The sequence below is a fragment of the Lissotriton vulgaris genome, chromosome 7, assembly GCF_964263255.1.
Source record: "Lissotriton vulgaris chromosome 7, aLisVul1.2, whole genome shotgun sequence".
Lineage (NCBI taxonomy): Eukaryota > Metazoa > Chordata > Amphibia > Caudata > Salamandridae > Lissotriton > Lissotriton vulgaris.
The window spans coordinates 757,640,068-757,659,276 of NC_141695.1; the positions used below are offsets into that span (position 1 = coordinate 757,640,068).

The 19,209-nt window shown below is 43.2% G+C and overlaps 1 protein-coding gene across 1 annotated transcript in view; it reads right to left on the reverse strand.

The window, feature by feature from the left end:
- Nucleotides 1–19,209, reverse strand: part of SDK2 (sidekick cell adhesion molecule 2) — a 590,299-nt gene that overhangs the window by 61,203 nt on the left and 509,887 nt on the right. Inside the window, exons 42-43 of the mRNA XM_086929413.1 lie at nucleotides 17,355–17,495; nucleotides 14,658–14,796 (exon numbers count right to left, since the gene is read on the reverse strand). Coding sequence (XP_086785539.1) covers nucleotides 14,658–14,796; nucleotides 17,355–17,495 — 280 coding nt within the window. The remainder of the gene's footprint in view (nucleotides 1–14,657; nucleotides 14,797–17,354; nucleotides 17,496–19,209) is intronic.

Here is a 19,209-nt window from a genome sequence, read left to right on the forward strand (position 1 = left end):
ACCCTAAAAATACACCCTGCACCCCAAAAACCAAAACCCATCCTGAACCCTAAAAATGCCCCTGTACCCCAAAACCTAAATCCACCCTCAACCTTAAACATACCTCCTTTACCCCAAAACCCAAACCCACCCTAAACCCTAAAAATGCCCCTGCACCCCAAACCCATCCTGAACCCTAAAAATGTACCCAAACCCCAATACCCAAACCCATACTGAACCCCAAAAGTACACCCTGCACCCCAAAACCTAAACTCCCACTGAACCCTACAAATATCTCCTGCACCCCAAAACCCAAACCCACCCTGAACCCTAAAAATGCCCCTGTACCCCAAAACCAAAATACCCCCTTAAACCCTTAAAATACCCCATCATCCCAAAGCCCAAAACCCACCCTGAACCCTAATACCCCCCTGTACCCCAAAACCTCAACTCACCCTGAACCCTAAAAATATCTCCTGCACCCCAAAACCCAAATCCCCCCTTAACCCTAAAAATACACAAGCATTACACACAAAAAACCCTGTACTCTAAAAATACCATTCTATAAAAATACCCTGTGCACCCCATAACCCAAACCTCCCCTTAACTCCTAAAATACCCCTGAACCCCAAAACATATACCCCTACATCCCAAACTAAAACCATATACTTATCTTAAACTTAAATATTAAAAACATATGCTTTTACCATTCATGCTTTTACAACGAATTTCGTTGTAAAAGCAAGTGTGGTAAAAGTATATAAAATGTAATGCCATGTGTTAATCTAGTATTGCGGACTAATGGTACTTTCGTTATATTGGTATGCAGAGTGAAGGTATGCGGAATGAAAGTTTCGCTGTAAAGGTGGTTTACCATATCAATGGGAAAGATTTGGAATAGCATATGATATGTTATCGGTAAAGTAAGATAAGCATACCAAAATGAGAAGGGAATCCACCTGCCTCACAAAATTTAAGGTAAAACGATTTAAAGAGATGGTTATTCTAAAACAAAAAAGTCACACATAAATATTTCAATTTGAAGGGATGCCACTGAAGATTAAGGGAACTATACTTTGAAATGTTGCAATAATTATAAACATATATTCATGATAACAAATACAAATTACTTTGATATTTTAGAAGCAGCAGAACACGACATGAGTATTTTACATTTCTGATAGATGAAACTCTGCATGGAAATTATTAATAATATATAGATGGATACTATATGGAGGGGTGGATTCATTTAAACATCATGAAATAGACTTCGTCACTCAGAGATGTATCAGCTTTTAAAGGGATGAATTCTTGGTTTTTAATGGGAGAATCTATCAAATTAATTGTAAATGTGCTAGAAACGGTATATATCCAGAAGAAGGCTTCACCTTATTGGCAAGCTGTAATTTCGATAGCATAGGCAATAGTGACACATACAAATGATAATGAAGAAACGTCTACCATTAACTGGACTCTTTTAACAATATAGAGATGTAAAGATTGGGTAGTTTAGGTGTTTCCCATGAATGAGACTGATTTTAGTATGAACGAGATTATGGCTGTTATAAACGCAGGTAGATAAATTACCACACACACAAAATTATTGATCTGTTCATGGTTTTTGAGATACTGTAATTCTGATGATAGGTAATTACTGTAATTCTGATGATGGGTAAATACTGTAATTCTGATGATGGGTAATTACTGATACATTATGGGTAAACCAGAAATGTATGCATTTTGAACATAAAATAAAAATGCTTTCCACCAAAGATGATGAGTTGTTTGAAAATGTAAAGGGGCTGGCACACTTAAATAATGTGAACAGGACGAAATTCAGAATGTGTGACAATATCTTTTTGGAAACTAACTGAAACAGTATCTCTTACAATAGGAGGAATCGACTATATATATTAAAAGGTATATCTATGAAACTGCAAGCACCTGCAGGATCACTTGGTTTCCCCAAGCAAGCAGAGATTGATATTTAGGGTCAGGTTCCTATAACACCTTTAATCATCAGGTGGCTGAATATAGAAATTACTCAACTGGCTTTCAAATCAGGGTGCCCAACCATGGTCAGATGTGACACTCCCTAAGACCCTTGAGATAGTGGGAAAACATCTCCGACTGTCAACAGAATGACATGGTCGTACACAAAGTGAAAGAACTGGTCAATCGGTAATGCAGGTTCGACATAGAGTTCACCCCTTCATTTATTTAATGTATTTATTTTATTTGGGATTTGTAATGCGCATGGCTCCCTCAGCGATGAGGCGTCCCAGCGCAACCAGAAACCAGAGAGAGAATAGGGAGACCTGCAGGCACCTAAACATCAGATAATGGAAACAGGAGCCAGGTTTTTATGGTCTTGTGAAACATCAAGAGATTGGGGATACCTCTAATGTGCGCTGGGAGAGAGTTCCAGTGTTTAGCCCCTAAGAGGCCAAACGAACGGCCCCCAGCCCTCGCTCTCCAAACTCGAGGGACACAGACAAGCCCACGGTCAGCAGATCTCAATGCGCGTCTGGGCATATAGGGCTTCAGTAAACAGGATAACCCAGCAGGGGCTTGGTGCATCAAGATTTTATGAGAGATGCATAGCACCTTAAACTGAATACGCTGTTCGATGGGCAGCCAATGCAGCTTGGGGAGCACATGGGCCACTGAACAGGATCTGGGTAGAGCCACTAACAGACGCGGGCCGCATTCTGAACCCTCTGCAGGCGTTTGACGCTAGCTTTGTTGGCACCTAGCGAGAGAGAATTTCCATAGTCAAGCCTAGCAAGAATGGAAGCCTGCACGATAGTCTGGCGCACTCTGGGAGGAAAAAACCAAGCAAGGGTCTCAGTCCTCTCAAGAGCCCAAAGCAAACAGCGGCAACAACTTTTGTCTGTTTCTCAAATGTCATTCCATTATCGAACTGGACACCCAGGTTCTTAACAGCCTCCTTGGGTGACGGGGCGGGTTTAAAATGTCAGGCCACCACTGTTCGGACCAGAGTTCCTGGTCCTTCCCAAACAGTAAGATCTCAGATTTGCTGGCATTTAATTGAAGACAGTTAGCCCTCATCCAATCTGAGATGACCGACAAATCCTATTTGAACTTCTCCAAGTTGGCACAGCAATTTTTAGAAAAGGTAATCACCAGCTGGGTGTCGTTGGCTTACGACACCAAAGACAGCCCGCTGCCTCTAGCCACTTCCGCCAAGGGTGTCACATAGAGGTTAAACAACAGCGGGCTCAAAATAGAGCCCTGAGGTACCCCCTGACGCAGGGCATAATCCTGGGAGTGGAAAGGTGGCACTGCAACCTGGAAGGACCGCCCTACCAAAAGGACCGGATCCAATCCAGGGCACCACTCCTGGTTCCAACTACACAGAGGCGTTCAAGAAGGATCGCATGAGACACCGTATCGAAGGCGGCGCTTAGGTCCAATAGGACCAAGGCCGTGGAGTCTCCCACATCCAGCCTACTCCGAATGGATTCCATTACAGCCAGGAGCGCTGACTCGGTGCTATGGCGAGGGTGCTTCTATAGACCAAAGATGTCCTTGACCATCAGAAGGTGAATGATGAAAACGAGTTGGGTCAGTCAGGTCAGCTGGCTATAGACTGCCAAGATACCCTGTATTCTTAGTTTTTCAAGGTGTAATACACACAGACTCAGACGGGCAACCCTTGCTGGTTCTTGAAGAGTTGGACACTCCTTTCCTCTTCAATACAATACGAATCCAATATTCCCAGCAGGGCACAGAAGTAATGTGCTTCTGATGACATTTACGTCATACCCGCCTCTTAGCAGGAGGGAAAGAACAGCAACATAGATATCATTGTCAGACACCTCTACAAGCTGGTGCTGTAAAGCTTCTCAGAAGTCCAGTTAACTGCAAGTTATGAAGTTAAATTTGTTATCCAGTACACGGTGTACTTGCAGGAAGCCATTCTTAATCAAAATGTGAACCTTTGTTAAAATTAATAACCATGACCAACTACAGCTGGACCCTTCTTCCCAGTGCTTTTTAACAAGGAACAATGAGGTAGGTCGTGACAAATGAAAGGAATGTATTTGTATACTTCCTGGACGGGATCTCCCTGATTTCCATACAGGTCTTTGTACTCGACAAAGAGGTAGTCAATTGCCTGAGAGATGTGTATCACAGGGGTCATGTGCATTACATCCCTAGCAGGGATATCCTTGTTTCAGGGTAGGTGCAAGCTGAAAAACCAGTTTGTTCAGCTGTTGAACATATTTTACAAAGAGAGTATGAGTAGTCTGCTATCCCTAGCCGTTGTATATCAAGGGCTCCAGGAGCACCCAATAAAAGGAGTGCAGTGGCCTCCCTAACCCCTCATTGGGGTGCAGTGGGCCCAGAACAACTCGTCCTGAATGCATGGCTCCTGTTGCACTATCTATATTTATGGGCACTTGCCAGAATTCCAGCTGCTAGCAGCATGGACGTCATTTAGGGGTCACAGTTGTGACCTATAGCTTGCCCCTTACTACCCCGGTCACTGCCTTTGTGGTCTCAGAGGTAGCAAAATCAGCGCCAAAAACACAGGGGTGTTTCGCATTATCAGAGTCGGGCTCTAACCTCGTTTTCTGCTCATTTGTATTACATTAATAGTGAATAATAGTCTATTATTCACTGCTAGTGTAATAAAAAGTGGATCAGCTAGATATGGACCTTCACTGGCATCTTGGGCAAGAAAAAATAGTTTTAATGTATGTAGTGTGGGTGAGAGTGAGTTTGAGTGAAAGAGCGTGTATATGTGTGTGCATGTATTTTTGTATATGGGATCATGGATGTGTCAAAATCAGTGAGTAAGTATAGGGAGTCCGAGTAAGAGAGAGAGTACGAATGAGTGATTCAGGGTGAGAACGAGTGCATGAGAGTAGGTGAAAATGAATGAGTGCTAATGAGTGTGAGCAAGTGAATGTAAGCATGCGTTGTTATGCTTGCACATCCATTGTTGGACTTGGCATGCTTCTTGGCTTATAGAAGCACCCCTGACAAAATGTTGGCACTGGGATACTGGAGGCAATACTTGCATATGGGATACTCTCTACAAAATGCTACTGCTGGCACACTGTAGGTAAATTTTGGCATCGAGAACCCATGAAAAAATGCCAGCGATTGCCTCCTGGAGGAAATTCTTGTTATAGGTGGCATCTGTGGCAAATTGCTGGTGATGGCACATTGAAGGAAATTCTTGGCATATGGGAGTACAACTGTGGCAATGTCATGGGGCCATCCATGACAGAATGTGGTTCTTGACATTTTAGAAATACCTTTTGGACTAAGCGACCCATAGTGCCAGAGAAGCTGTATTAGGAAAATGCTGGCACTGGCATATTGTATGTAACATTTGTGCAAAAAGGGCCCCATGGCAAAATGTTGGCCCCAACAATGGATGTATATTTTTTACATAAGGAGGTACCCATAGGACATTTAAAAAACATAATTGGGTGAACTCATGGGGACTGTCATGTTTCATTAGCTTGGCACAACATTAAAGGACTTGAGAAGTTAGTGAGTGTCTTTTTAGAGCCTATGGCTTTTGAGCAACTTTATGTGAAAATTGTCCATTAAAATGTATTAGTAGAGCCCATTTTTTTCAACATTTTCTCTAGGGAGAGAAACCCCCACCATCTGTTCTGCCCTAGAAGAATATATGTTATTAATTATGTAACTTCAGCAATGTTAACTATTGTGCTGTCATCAGGATTATGGTTATGTGGCTTTACTTTTTGGGATGATGCAGGGTCAAAGGTCATATGATGTCACTTCCTTTGACATCATTACGGTCAAATGGTATATGATGTCACTCTTGCTACCCATGGCATTTTGGTGAATTGACGTCCATGGCTAGCAACCGTCAGTCTTCCTCATTGTACAATTAATGAGTGTGTACTTTGAGTGCATATCAGTACATAAGAGGCATGTACTCTGCTAGAGAAGCAACACAAAAATACAGAACACCTTCAATGGGCTTGCAGATGTCATATGCATTAAGAGAAAACATGGGGTCAAATAGAAAGCTGAAGAGAAGGGCCAGATGACAATGCCGTCTATGAAGTGCAAAGACCAATACCCCAACTATTTTGAAAATCATGAGCTATATTGAAATCGAAAACATTGGTCACACCACTATCCCATGAGCTGAGTCTTGAATGCTTGACCACAGCTATCACTAGTGAACAAAGGGCACAGTGGATACCTGTCAGAGTACTTCAGCCCTCCTATCTAGAAGCCTATACCAGTGGAGTGTGTGTGAATTGCCACATAATTAAACTGCCCAGCTCCCCCTCCAACCACAGGATCTATATAGAAAACCTTACAAGGGCTCAAGAGGGACAAGGAAGTGAGGTACTGAGAACTAAAGAAAATCTAAGTAATGAAGATGTCTTAGCATGGCTCCTTTGCTTCTTCAGGTAAAGGTCAAACCTTGGAAGACAATTCACCTTTATATACATATTACTGGCTTGCTCTTAAGTAGATGATCTTTTAACTCAAATGAAAAGATTCATGTCCATTTCTGTGCTACCCAAAGATGAACAAGTGAATGCCCCTGATACCACTATGTACATTACAGAAGCACAGTACTATCATCCTAGTTCATATGGTAGACGATGAATCCGTAGAAGGCCTGCCTTATGTGTATGTCCAGCAGATGGTGGAGAACATCGATGGCACGATGCACGGAATTAATTCTGATGTGCAGAGAGGAATACTGGAGACTTTAGAACATGTTGTAACTTCAAGAGGCATCATTCAAGTCTGCGATTTGCTGGAAGGGAACACCAGAGTGTTGGTCCATGAGGGCAACAGATCTTTCATAATTTTCTTTAACTGAGTAAACAGGGAGAGTGTGATTTCTGGATAGTCAACCTACGGCACCTAGGCAGAGATTAGAGCAGGATGACTTTAATGTCGTAACCAGGAGATTACATATGTGCCTTGCATAATAATAATAATAATAATAAAACCATTTATAGAGCGCCTGGTTACACTAATGACAGTGTGTCCCCGCGCTTAGAAATGCTACAGTACCCTGAAGAGGCCGAGGTCAGGGACCAGTCTGGGTCCCAGGCTAGAGAAAACCATTATTGCTTTGGAAAAAGGTAGGTTTTTAGTTTAAGTCTGCATATTAGGAACACTCTTCAAGGGAGGTCGCACATTTTATAAAAGCCAGTGTAGGTCCTTTAAGGCAGGAGCAATGTGATCCAGATTTCTGAAAAAATCCCTCTGGATGCGCGATTCTAGAATTGTCGACATTTTGGGACAGCAGCCTCTTACAGAAAGCATTGCAAGCATCTAGTATGACGAGTGTGAGAGCTACTTTGTGAGGAGGTATACAAAAGAAAAACTTTCTGGACTGGTGGAGCTTGTGGTGTTTCTAGATGTTGTGTTCACTGGCGGTGCAACAAAAAGGTAATGTGTCATACAAGCCAAGACTGTAACCATTCTGTATTGTTGTGGTTAGAGGCTCCAAAGATTCAGACCAGGGAATCGGAAGGCGACGTCTCAATGGGGGCCTTGGACGGGTTCTCAGTCTTGTTGTCAAAGTAGAGCCAGTTGCCCTGCATCCGTGGACGAGCAGCTTTCAAGTAATTAGCTTCTCAAAGCCATTTAGAGAATTAGCAGTCTCAGAAGTAACAAAATATTGTTTTTTGTGGTAAATTATTGAGCAAGTTGAAATTTCTCACAGAAAGTGTGATTTTGAAAAAAAGACTGCAGGTATTAAATAAAATACTAACACAACAAAGAGGAGAATGACGTGAGCAAAGGAATATTTGTTTATATTGTGTACCAGAGTGGGACCTAAAATAGGAAAAGGTTACGGGTTTGCCATGCCTTGTCTGTATAACATTCAAAGTTTTACTGATCCATGTTACTGGCCCGGTAATGCCATCATGTGGATGGACCACACTGACGGTGTAAAAAAAAAGTCTGATGCTCTATCTGGCAGCTGCCTCATCTTGGTTTCATTCCCTGCAGGTTCTACTCTTCTATTTTTTTATTTTCAACGTTTTATATAGCGCGAACAAGATCTTTGCAGCTATCAGAGCGCTTTACAGAAAACAAGGGCTAGGGGAAACAAGAGGGTGATTAAACAAGCTATTGGGTACAATATAGTAGTCGGTAGTAAGTGAATAGCAAAATAGGATAGCAATCATATAAAAACATAATACAAAAAGACAATCAGATAACCAATAATACAAAACGGTGCATAGTCTTCGATCCAATAAAAATAGAGTTCAGGTGAATTTAGCCATAAGGATGGCTTTTACCTCTTTCTTAAAAAATGCTGTGGAGGAGATAAGCCTGGTTTCAGGAGGAAGTGCATTCCAGATCCTGGGTGCCATTCCCGAGAAGTAGCGTTTGTATGTTTTTTCCATGCTTTACCCTGTCATCTTTGAGCCTCAGAGCAACAGTTTATGATCTTTCTGCATGATAAAGGGACATCAAAAGCACCCCTCCCCCCACCCATGCTGTTCCACTTCTTGTTTGCTGACTGACTGGTTTGTTGCGGTCTGTTGTACATGAAGAGTATAGCCTTATTATGAACCTTGTGGTGATGTCTTTAGAACCACCCCTTGTAGCTCTCCATGCAGTAGCTTACCCTTACACCTGAATATGTAGGACAATCTATCTAATGAGTATCTGGAACCCTTGCTCAAAGGTTGCATGCCTGCAGGGCTGTAAGTTTGTTTCTAAGCCACCCAGTGTATACTGTCTGTCCTCTTCCCCTGAGCCTCCACAGTAACTTCATGACCTGAAAAGGCCTTTACTCATATCTGGCTCGGCTCTCTGAGTGGCCATTACAGTTGCAATGTGAACAATACTCTGCTTGGACTGGGAGCTTCATCACTGGCTGAACTGCCTGGAAAGTGTAATTACTGGGCTTATTCAGCAAGGGCACTGAATATCAAAGGACCTGTGTGTCCTGGATGAGTGCCTTCCTGGACGTGGACCAGCATGAGAACTGTTTATATACAGCTGAGAACAAACTGTACCAAGCTCTCCTCCTGGAGCGTGACCTGTCACCTGTCACCTGCACAAGACCTATAGACATAGCATGCTATATACGTGGAACATAGTGCAAAATAAAAGGGACACCTCTCAGCAAACGTTGGACACCGGTCTCAGTCCAGTGACAGCCTGCCAAGTCTTAAGCAGCGGTGGTTCAATCCAATGAAATAAACTCACTGAGCAGCAGTGGCATAACACAATTCTCTGCAGCCCCGTGGAGCGGGCGGGCGGGTGCTCCCCAAGATTCGGGGCCATCCGGCGCTGGCAGGTGCATGGCCAAAAAGCTTCTGACTGGGTCTAGGGCGTGTGGGGCCCTCTGCATGTACTTTGCAGGGGGGACACCTCAACTTTCGTTACGTAACTGTTGAGCAGTGATGAGGGGCTGACCATCAAAGACAGTACGAGCAGGTGAGCATGTCAAGTAGGGACCCTGTGCACGTGGACTGGAATTTGTATAACACACGCCTAGCTGGATAGCAACAATACACTGTACATCCGCTGGAGATTTACACTTGTAGATTTGACAGTAACATTATGTATTGCATGTTTACAACTGCATTACATTTACTACATAGCTACTTTTCTAGGCACAGAGAGATGAACCTAATAGCTCAGAATCAATCACACAATTCACTGTCAATTGCTAGAGCTGCGATTAAACCAAGATGTCCACATTCCAAAGTCAGCAGCTCAGCTACTAGACCACTACTTCATCTCTGACCCAGACTGGAAAACATACTAATTGGGTGCCAATTATATGTTTCCCCCCTAGTCCAGGGACACCTGTGAAAAACTATACACTGTATACTCTCCTCTATTGAAGGCTGAATTCCTGCCCCTCTCACATGGTACACGGTCAGTCTACGCTGTCACTGCCTAGCGCCAATGCGGGCAACCTTGCACCATGGTGCAAGGGGCTTGCATTGTAAGGAGGATTGTTTTTATGCAGGAAGTGGTACCGTCCTGCACAAAATCAATCCCCTGAGGCTTTTTCCTCTTTCTATGTGTGCTAAACGCAGCACACATCGAAAGATATAAAAAACAAGGAGAAATGAAGATATTTCTCCTCATTACGCCTCACCTGGGCAGACGTTAAGTTTTAGGTGCGCCAAAATCCATGGTTGTTGCCCCATGGTAAAGCTTCCCTGGCGAAGAGTAATGCAACACAATGATTTTTGCTGCATTGTATTACTCAAGATTTATGAAGCCACTCAGGTACACACAAGGTGGCCTTTGCGTGGCTTCATAAATCTCGTTTTTAAGTTGCGTCGCTCAAGAGTGGCACAACAGGGCTCATAAATATGCCTCATAGCTTATATCAAAGACATTTTTTGACGGTGCTCTAAATGGAAATACAGAAGTCCTGGCACTCTCTATTCAGAGTACCAGTTTACTCCAGAGAACTGGCGCTACTCTCCCATTAAATGCTTTGCAGAAGAGCTGAAAAGTGAATGTCAAAGCCCAGGGGCGGCCTTAGGCATGTGCAAGCTGTGCACCTGCACAGGGCCACCAAACCCCAGGGGCCACCGCGCCAATATATATCCTTAGTATAATAATCCTCCGAGGATGGATACATATTTGCGTGGCGGCCCCTGGCAGGGATTTGGCGGCCTCCGGCTCTGTTCCACTTCCAAACACCCTGACCCCCCCCCCCCCAACTCTACATTGGCCTCCGCGCTCCGCCCCGCCCTCTTCCAGGGCCCCCTATCTATTCTCCCTGCCCAGGGCCACCATGAGCCTAGAGCCGCCCCTGCAAAGGCAGTGTCAGACAGAGACAGAACATTTGCCCGGGCACCAAAATAAAAGTGGCTCCCATTACTGAATTAGAAAGCTAAATAAAAAAGTGGCCCATGTTTGCAAATTGGGGCAGTTCTGAACTTGTAAAGACGATGTATAAGTGTTCTGCAAGGTATGGAAGACTGCATATATTTGACATTGCTGCAAGCAATGATTGCTTTAATATAAGAGAATCTAAAACTAAAACCCGGCTCAGCAGTTCATAAAAGAGGCCTACAAGATGCCAAAAAATCAAGCCACACACTGACCTGTCAGACCTGCCCATCGGACACTACCCGATTGCTCTATAGGTCAGTCCGACCCTGGTCAAGGCTTAAATCTTAGGACGGCGTGTACCTGTTGATACCAGGTGTAATGCAGCTCAAAGCTCGGTGCATTGCACTGGTATATGCAGTCACACCACCTCCTGATATTTAGGCAGCGGCGGCTCCTTTGTTAAGGCAGATCGTTGCCCCACTGCTTTCGCAGCAGTGGAAAAAGGTCAATTAAAATGGTAATAAAACAGGTTATCCTTTTATTTTTCCTTGCTAGAACGATTTAAGGGCGGGCCAGGCCATCCTGGTTGACACTGTGGGAGCAAGAGTGTTGGGCACTGCTACAAGTACGCATGCTAACTTTGAGCTAGGGAACCAGGTTAGAGTCTGGTGGGAGACTCAAACATCCTGTGATCCTGGGCAAATAACCTTATCTTACCATCCCTGAAAAAATTCATTTCAACGTCTGTAATGCAACTGGTGCTCAAGCAAATGGCTCTGATACCTTCGGGTAGAGTTCGAGCTATATAAAAGTGCAAAAAAAAAAATAGGGAAGCTGCCTTCACCCTGCAGACCTTGTACCCAGTATCTGGGGAGGATTTGAGCCCCTCCAGCCTTCCTGCTAACGAGCTCTCTCTCGCTGACAGGAGGTGAGGGGCGGGAGGTGGTCATTTTCCGTGTGTGCTGTAGAAGGTGCCAGAGCCGTTAACTGCCTCGCTGACTGCGTGACCCGGGCCCAGCCTGAACAGTGCGAGTCACAACCGGTTCTCAAGCCGGCGGGTGAGAGGCCTTTTCTTCCAAGAGGCCTGGCGGTGCCGCTTAGCGTTGCTGCCCCTCTCGTTGCCATCCTGTGACACTCGATGATGCCCCCCACCCCGCCCGCTCTAGAATAGCCTCTTCATCGCCCACAGCTGCCCAACACAGAGGCCCCTTGTTCCCTGGGCCTGGGAGAAGATAAAGCGGCCTTTGCGCGGCCGCTGGGGAGGCGCCAATAGGCGGCCTGAATATCAAGTGAGAAAGGCCGAGAAACGTAACGCCAACATCTTCTAAGGACCGCTTAAGGTTAGAGAAGGGTTCGGTGCCAAGACTGCCCGAAACCACGGCGGGGGCCTGGGAAGGTTACCTTAGAGCCCTTTCTGCTTGAATCGCTGGCACAAACACATCCCGAGTTTTCGCATCGTTTGTTAGCTCGAATGATGTTGTAGGCAAACGTTACCTCACTGAGCGAGGCTTGAAACGCACAAGTGAACGTCTCTTCGCAGCCTGTGCGGCCCACGCTCAGACCTGACGCTATTGATGCGCGAGACTGACCTGACAGCTGATGCGCGAGACTGACCTGACGGCACTGATGCGCGAGACTGCAGCCACGGACGATAGACTTCAACTGGACCCGACGCCAAGTTGGGTGGGTTCCTTCAGGGGCCTCTAGAGAAGATTGCTCTCGTTTCTAGAGCTCCAATCCTTTCAGATCAGAGGTGCAATAGCGTTAAACAAATATTTTAAAGTGCCTTAACACGTCCTATGCTCCTCAAAGCACATAGAGAAATTATAAACATACAGAAATTAATGTTAGGAGACCAACAAAAGCCTAATACGTTACTGGCACTGCCCCGACCCTACCAGACCTTTTAGATGCACCATCCTGAAAAAATATGTTCACTAATTTTAGATATCAGGCTCACCACGCTGCCTCTGAAGAGCTCCCAATAGCAGAAAGAACGTACAGCTGAGGACTGGTGCAAATTATATTTTGCACTGTCTTTGAAATGGAAGAGATCAAACGGTGTATGCAGACTGCAGCACAAATACAAAAAAGTACTTTAGGAGTCAGAACCAAACTGAATTTGTTCATATGTTTCTGTATTTATATAATAAGTCGTAGTTAAATAATTTTGTATTGTATTGTAAGTACGTTTATGTAGTTCTTACTACCCCTGACGAGGCATTTAAAGCTCTTTACACAGGGGCGCATCCTGCTCCCTAAACTCAGTGTTAGCATGTTTCTCTACTTTCTAAAATGTGAACCATTAAACGAAGAGTGGGGCCAAATCAGTTTACTCCATTTCTAATAATAGATACTACACAAGTTTGGAAAATCTGTGCGCTGCTCTTCTTGCAACGCGAGCAGCAAAATTATTTCTGTGAATGCTCGGGCCATTTTGCACTTGTGCAGTTTGTGTAATCTCGGTCCAGCGGTGGTAACATTCTGTGATTGTACATAAGGTACATATCACAAGGATTGGCAAACACTACGCCTTAGGGGTGACAAGCAGGGTCCTGCATCTCCCACTGGCAGGGGAAACCTTGCACCCTGGAGGTGGCAGCGAGCAGCAAGGCAGAGAAAAGATGGGTCCTGCTGCTCCCCAGGTCAATCAGTGGTGTTGGGATCCGTGACTGATTTACATGTTAACCACTAACTGTGCAATGTGCTCCAGTTGGATCATTTGTATTTATATGTAGCTTATGGGACTTTTATGAAAACCAGGTTCGAATTCTGCCCTCCTGGACCTATGGTGGACCCAGCCAGGCGAGACAGACTTTATGCCTTGAAGATGGCTGCACCCTGTGATGTGGCACAAATCGTATGGTCATCCTGATTACAAGTCACGATGTAGTATGAAGTCACATCTTTAGAATGGGTGGAAAGCAGACCCCGTGACACAGCTTGTTATCTGTGCTGTTCACCCCAGAGGCTTGGAAGCGGGCCAGCCTTGCTTCTACTGGGTGAAATTCTTACATTCTGACGCTTGGCTTTATTCCTGGGGCACATGATGTTAGGCGATACTTACATTCATCGTATTTAACTTGTAAAACTTTAAAAGTTTTGTTCCTACCTAAATGATTTGGAAATCATGAGGACTGTTGGTGTTTTTGTGCCAGTGTCTAGGCCTCATCAGGCAGTGTTCGTGCCAGTAACCCACCCATCCGGCACTTTCATACCCATCAGACGTCTTTGCCTGTCAGTGTGCAGCAATCAGACTGCCATTCTGCTAAAGCTATGAAGAATTTATGTTGTACCACTAACCACGTGCCATCGGGGAGGTCCTGCCCCTGGAATCAGTCCCTTTAAGTCTCCAGTGACAGGAGACTGCTGTTCGCAAGTCTGTTTACTTCTTGTAAAAAATACACTCACAGACAACTAATTAGATTTTTCTCTACCTACATTTCTGTGTATTTAGATAGGACTTGGATGGTGGGGGAGACGAAGATAGAGAGTTTTAGGGTAATTTTCAAGGTGAAATAAAATAAAAAATAGCAAGGGATCTATGCTGCAAATATTTATCGTGGTTCAAGCCGGGATAATATTGAACACGCAGTGTAAAGAGAGCCTCTTAAAAGCATGTTCCAGCATTTCTGCATAGAGGTGCCTCTGCCTAAAAGTAAAGAGAAACATTTCTTGACAGATGTTTCTGAGAGTTCTTCACAATTTTCCAAGCCAGTCCTTTTTCTTCTATGCAAAAATAATAATACACCCACAAAGCAAGACACAGATGGAGAGACATCCCCTGACGAAGGCCTCCTCACCCCAAAGCCTGCACTGATGCGGCACTCCCCCTAGGCCAGTGAAGGTCTTCATAACCCGAGCGATACCTGGTGTAGATGCCGTTCTTGCGACAGAAGGAGTTCTTCACCGACAGGCGTCGATTGTTGAGCTCTAGAGCGGGAAAGCTTCCTTCATCCAGGCTCACCATCTCGCCATGGCCCAGGGCGTTTGACTTGGAGTTGCTCACTTAGCGGGAAGAAGAGGACAAATAGAAAGATTAGTACCTGAGGGGAAGAAACATTATGCATTGTGGGCTGTCTGAAAAAAAGATCCCTCCCACTTTCATACCTTAGAGACGTATTTCTTGTTCACAGACAGAATTCCTTTAGTGAAAATGGTCTGAAGCTTGATGCTTCAGAAATGCCCTATGCCTCAGGAATGGAGTTTAGCTGCTTTGCCACACTACTCTGGCATCTAGTGTTGTCAATGGCGATGCTGCTAGAAAGAAGCCCACCTTCCACAGAAACCATTTAAGCCAGCTATATGAGGCAAACAGCTTCGTGTGGTTTGGTGTCCAATAATGACATGTATCCCCAGGCCCTAATGTGAATAATGATTGCATGGGATCCACTGTCTGCATTGATATACAACCACGAGCTAAGGAAACGTTTGACTGTACAGCGGAAACAAAAATAGTTGAGAAGAAATGTGTAGCAAGCTTGTTTTTCCTCATCTACTTTGTTGAAAAATGCCAAAAAGGATATAATTACATTGGAAGCAGGACAACAAAATTGTGAATATCATGAAGACAAAGCTTATGTGTTGTGAAGGAAATGTAACCAAGTGGTTTTATTAAATCCACTCATTTTGGTTCTAAAGATGAGCCTTCTGGCTCAGAATTTGAGGGATGGAAAATGCAGAATAAAAGTATAGTATTTAACCACTCTGTAAACATAAACTACAACATCAGTTACACATAAGAAATATATTAATCTCTCTCAAACAGTAAAACAAAAATAAGGCAAATTGTCAACGTCATACAGTTCAAAATGATAATGTTTTCACTTTCAATACATCTTTCCAAAAGTGCTTCTGTGCATGGCCACTAGGCTCTTCGAACTGGCTATTTATGCAGAAATGCAGAGAGTTACCATCTCTTTGCTTGATGCACCCATGGAGGAGCCAAACCACCTAAGGTCATCAAATTCTAAAATACTTTACTCTCCATTAGGTAACATAGTCTCATATTTTGGTTTGAGCTCCTTATCTTCAACAGCACCGAGAAGCATGCAGTCTTGATAATGCACTTTAGAAATTACCTATAGCATATCATAGCACAGCAATGACGCTTCTCGTATGAGACATATGTGACAGTTACGTTTGGTATTTTTGCAAAAAATATCTTCAAATAACGTGAGCTGCAATTTTAAACTTGCAATTGTTTAGGGTTAACAATCCAAGCATGCATCACAGGACTAGCGGAAGATGTCACACGTGACATGGGGCTACTTGGCAACTGTGTAGGTGTGAATTTGTACCTGTACACGAATTGTGTGATCCTGTATGTGTACCCAAATGTGTTGCATCTGGAAGTCGGTGCCTGTGTGAATAGGAGCCTGCGTGCATGTTGTCCATTTGCATTGTTGGCTGAACATGTATTAATGTCTGTGTGCACAGGTGTCCATCCATATTTGTGTTGGCCTTTTGTGTATGGACACACACTACTACCTTGCTCCTTCTGCATGTGTGTGTGATTTAATGAATTTGTTAACATCTGTTAAAACTAGCTTTTAAACATGTTTTTAAGTTGTTCAACTTGGTGTTTATTTGGATAACAGTAGGATACTAAGAAACCTTATACAATGTCGACATTCTTCGTTTCTGAGCTACTGTCTGCACAGCAGGCCCTGATTGTATTTATAGGACTGTGATTCATTTACCATCAACAATTCTAAAAGTAGTTAAACAGCCTCTAGTTCTGCTCTGTAACAGTTTGTTTGCATTTATTGCGAGCCTTCTTAAAACTAATGCTGTGCGAAACAGTTTAGCGTCCGGTGCTTATAACAGTAGTAAGAACTGAGAATATTTGATAAAACAGGCGAAATCATGCATAAAAATGAGAACATTGAATTTCTTGAATGGTTTCTTTTTTTCTTACAAACTTATGACTGTATAGCATGCTCTATTGGGGGTGTAATAACAATAATACGTCTTACAGCACTGTGAAACTGAAAACTCTATTAGGAAATGCTATATAACAATGTTATCTCAATTGGAGAAAAAAACCTTCAAAAAAGTGCTCTAAATCATTCACTAGTATTCATTAAATGCCACATGTGCGGGCTAATATGATTTCTAAAAGTCTAATCATAATTTGGTTATTGCCAATTTGAGTCAGAACTCGATTTTCGAATCTTCTACTAAAAATGCAGTATAACATTACATATGTTGGCACCATTACTGCATATGCATAATATATATATCATCACACGCATACAGACATAAACATCCTTTCTTTTAGAGCGTGCCTAACGCCACGTCAGTGGGACTGCTCATACTGAACATTTTTAACATCACTAAAATGACTCTGCGTCCAAGTTTTGTGCCTGATTTAGAGTTTGGCGGACAGGTTGGTCTGTCACAAACGTGACGGATTTCCCGTTCACCTTATTACCAGTGCCACATGACTTATTGGACTTGTAACACGGTGGATGCGATATCAGTCACGTTTGTCTGCCAACCTCTAAATGAGGTTCTTTGTCTCAAATGGCCCAGACAGGGGCATGGAGTGCAGAGGATCATACCTGAGTCTGCCTTCTTGGCGTATTTCTTGCTTTGGCCCCTGATGATGAGGATGAACACCAACAGGAGGATGAAGATGAGTCCGACCAGTGCGATCACCACCAGGAACCACCACTCCTCGTAGAAGGGGTTTGCTTTCTGAGCTGGGAAGGAACAAAGGAATAGGTTTAATTTGGGGGCTCAATTAGGTGGAGTGCTGAGGGAGGGGTGGAGCAAGCAACACCCCCTGCTAGTGTTTAACTGGATGTATAGGCTGCCTAATGGAGGTCTTCAAGGTATCTAGCACTATATGTTACATACAAATATAAAATATGATCGTGGTGCAATATGGTCTCCAGCTTTACTCTTACATTCTCAGTTTTATTGCTGCTCAATGGTCCTGAAGAAGGCCTGGTACCTCATTGTGATTGGCAGAAACATGTTGACCCCTTTACCCAAATTGGGTAGAAGTTCCTCTCAGGTCTTAAGTTTACTCCCTCTGTTGTGGACATATATTATTATTATGATTATTGTTCTTATTATTATCATCAGTATTATTATTTTATAGAGCATGCGGTTACCCGAGGCTGTCCTGGCATTTAACATACTAATTCACTTTAAACAGCCATTGCATGAAGTCAAGAAAAAGACTAATAAATACTCGAAGAGACATTTAAATGAATAAATATGTTTTTAAAGCCTCACAAAATGTTAGAATTGTAGTTGCTAAACGTAACTCATTTGGCAACTTACTCCAGGCCTGCGCAGTGACCACATAGAAGGCATGTTCTCACAGCCTTGTCCTCCGATATTTAGGTGAGTAATCATACAAACTGTATCTGAGCGGAGCAATCAAGATGGAGTATATCTCTTACACGTGTCAGAAATGGCCCTATGACTCATGCAAATGTCCTTGAACCAGCATCTCTTATGGACAGGAAGCCAGTGTAACTGACTGAGTTGGGAGGAAACACTATCAAACTTCCTCATACCAAATATCAGTCTGTTAGCCACATTCGAAACAGCTGCAGCCTCTGCATCAGATAGGGCAGAGAAACCCAGCATATTGAGGACTGTAATAATCCAGCCGACTAAGAATCAGAGCTTGCACTAGCATCCGCCTGCAGTATTGTGGATCTTGTTTTAGATCTTTCATCAGCAGGAAGCAAGTGGACATTACCTCGTTAATATGGTACTCCAAAGAAAATATACTACCAAATATGATGCCCAGATTGCAGTCAGTAGCAAGGGAGTAGCCAGAAAAATAAAACACTGCACACTTTGATCCATATATAGCAATAAATGTGCGATTAAAGTGAGGAATCACACCCCTTACTATGAAGTGTCAATGAGAATTGTACCCCGGGGAACATTTGCAGAATATGATGCCAAATTATAAGTAGTATAGCATGATTTTAAAGGACTTTGGCCAAAAACTACATATTTACCTATTTCTTTTTCATCCTTTCCATCTTTTTTCTTTTTGTCCTTCTTAATTTCTATCATTTTTTTAATGTGTATTTCATTCTTTCTTTCCATCTTTCTTTCCTTCTGTCTATTTTTCTCTCATCCCATTGGACCTTTTTCCTAGTGTTCTATCATTCTTTATATCTGTTTATTCTTATGCTGCTCCTGGCATTCTTTCACAACTTCTTTGCATCTTTACTTTTTGTATTCCATCCATTCGTTGACTCTTTCATTTTCTTCTTTCCTTCAATTCCCTCTTCCTTTTGTCTCACATTTCTTCTTTTTTTCTTTCATTATATTTTACTGCTTTTCTTATTTTCCTATCATTTTTCTTTTTTAGTTCGTTGATCTTTTCTTTTCTTCTATCCACCCTTCATTCTTTATTTTCTTACTTCCTTTTCTTCTTTTATA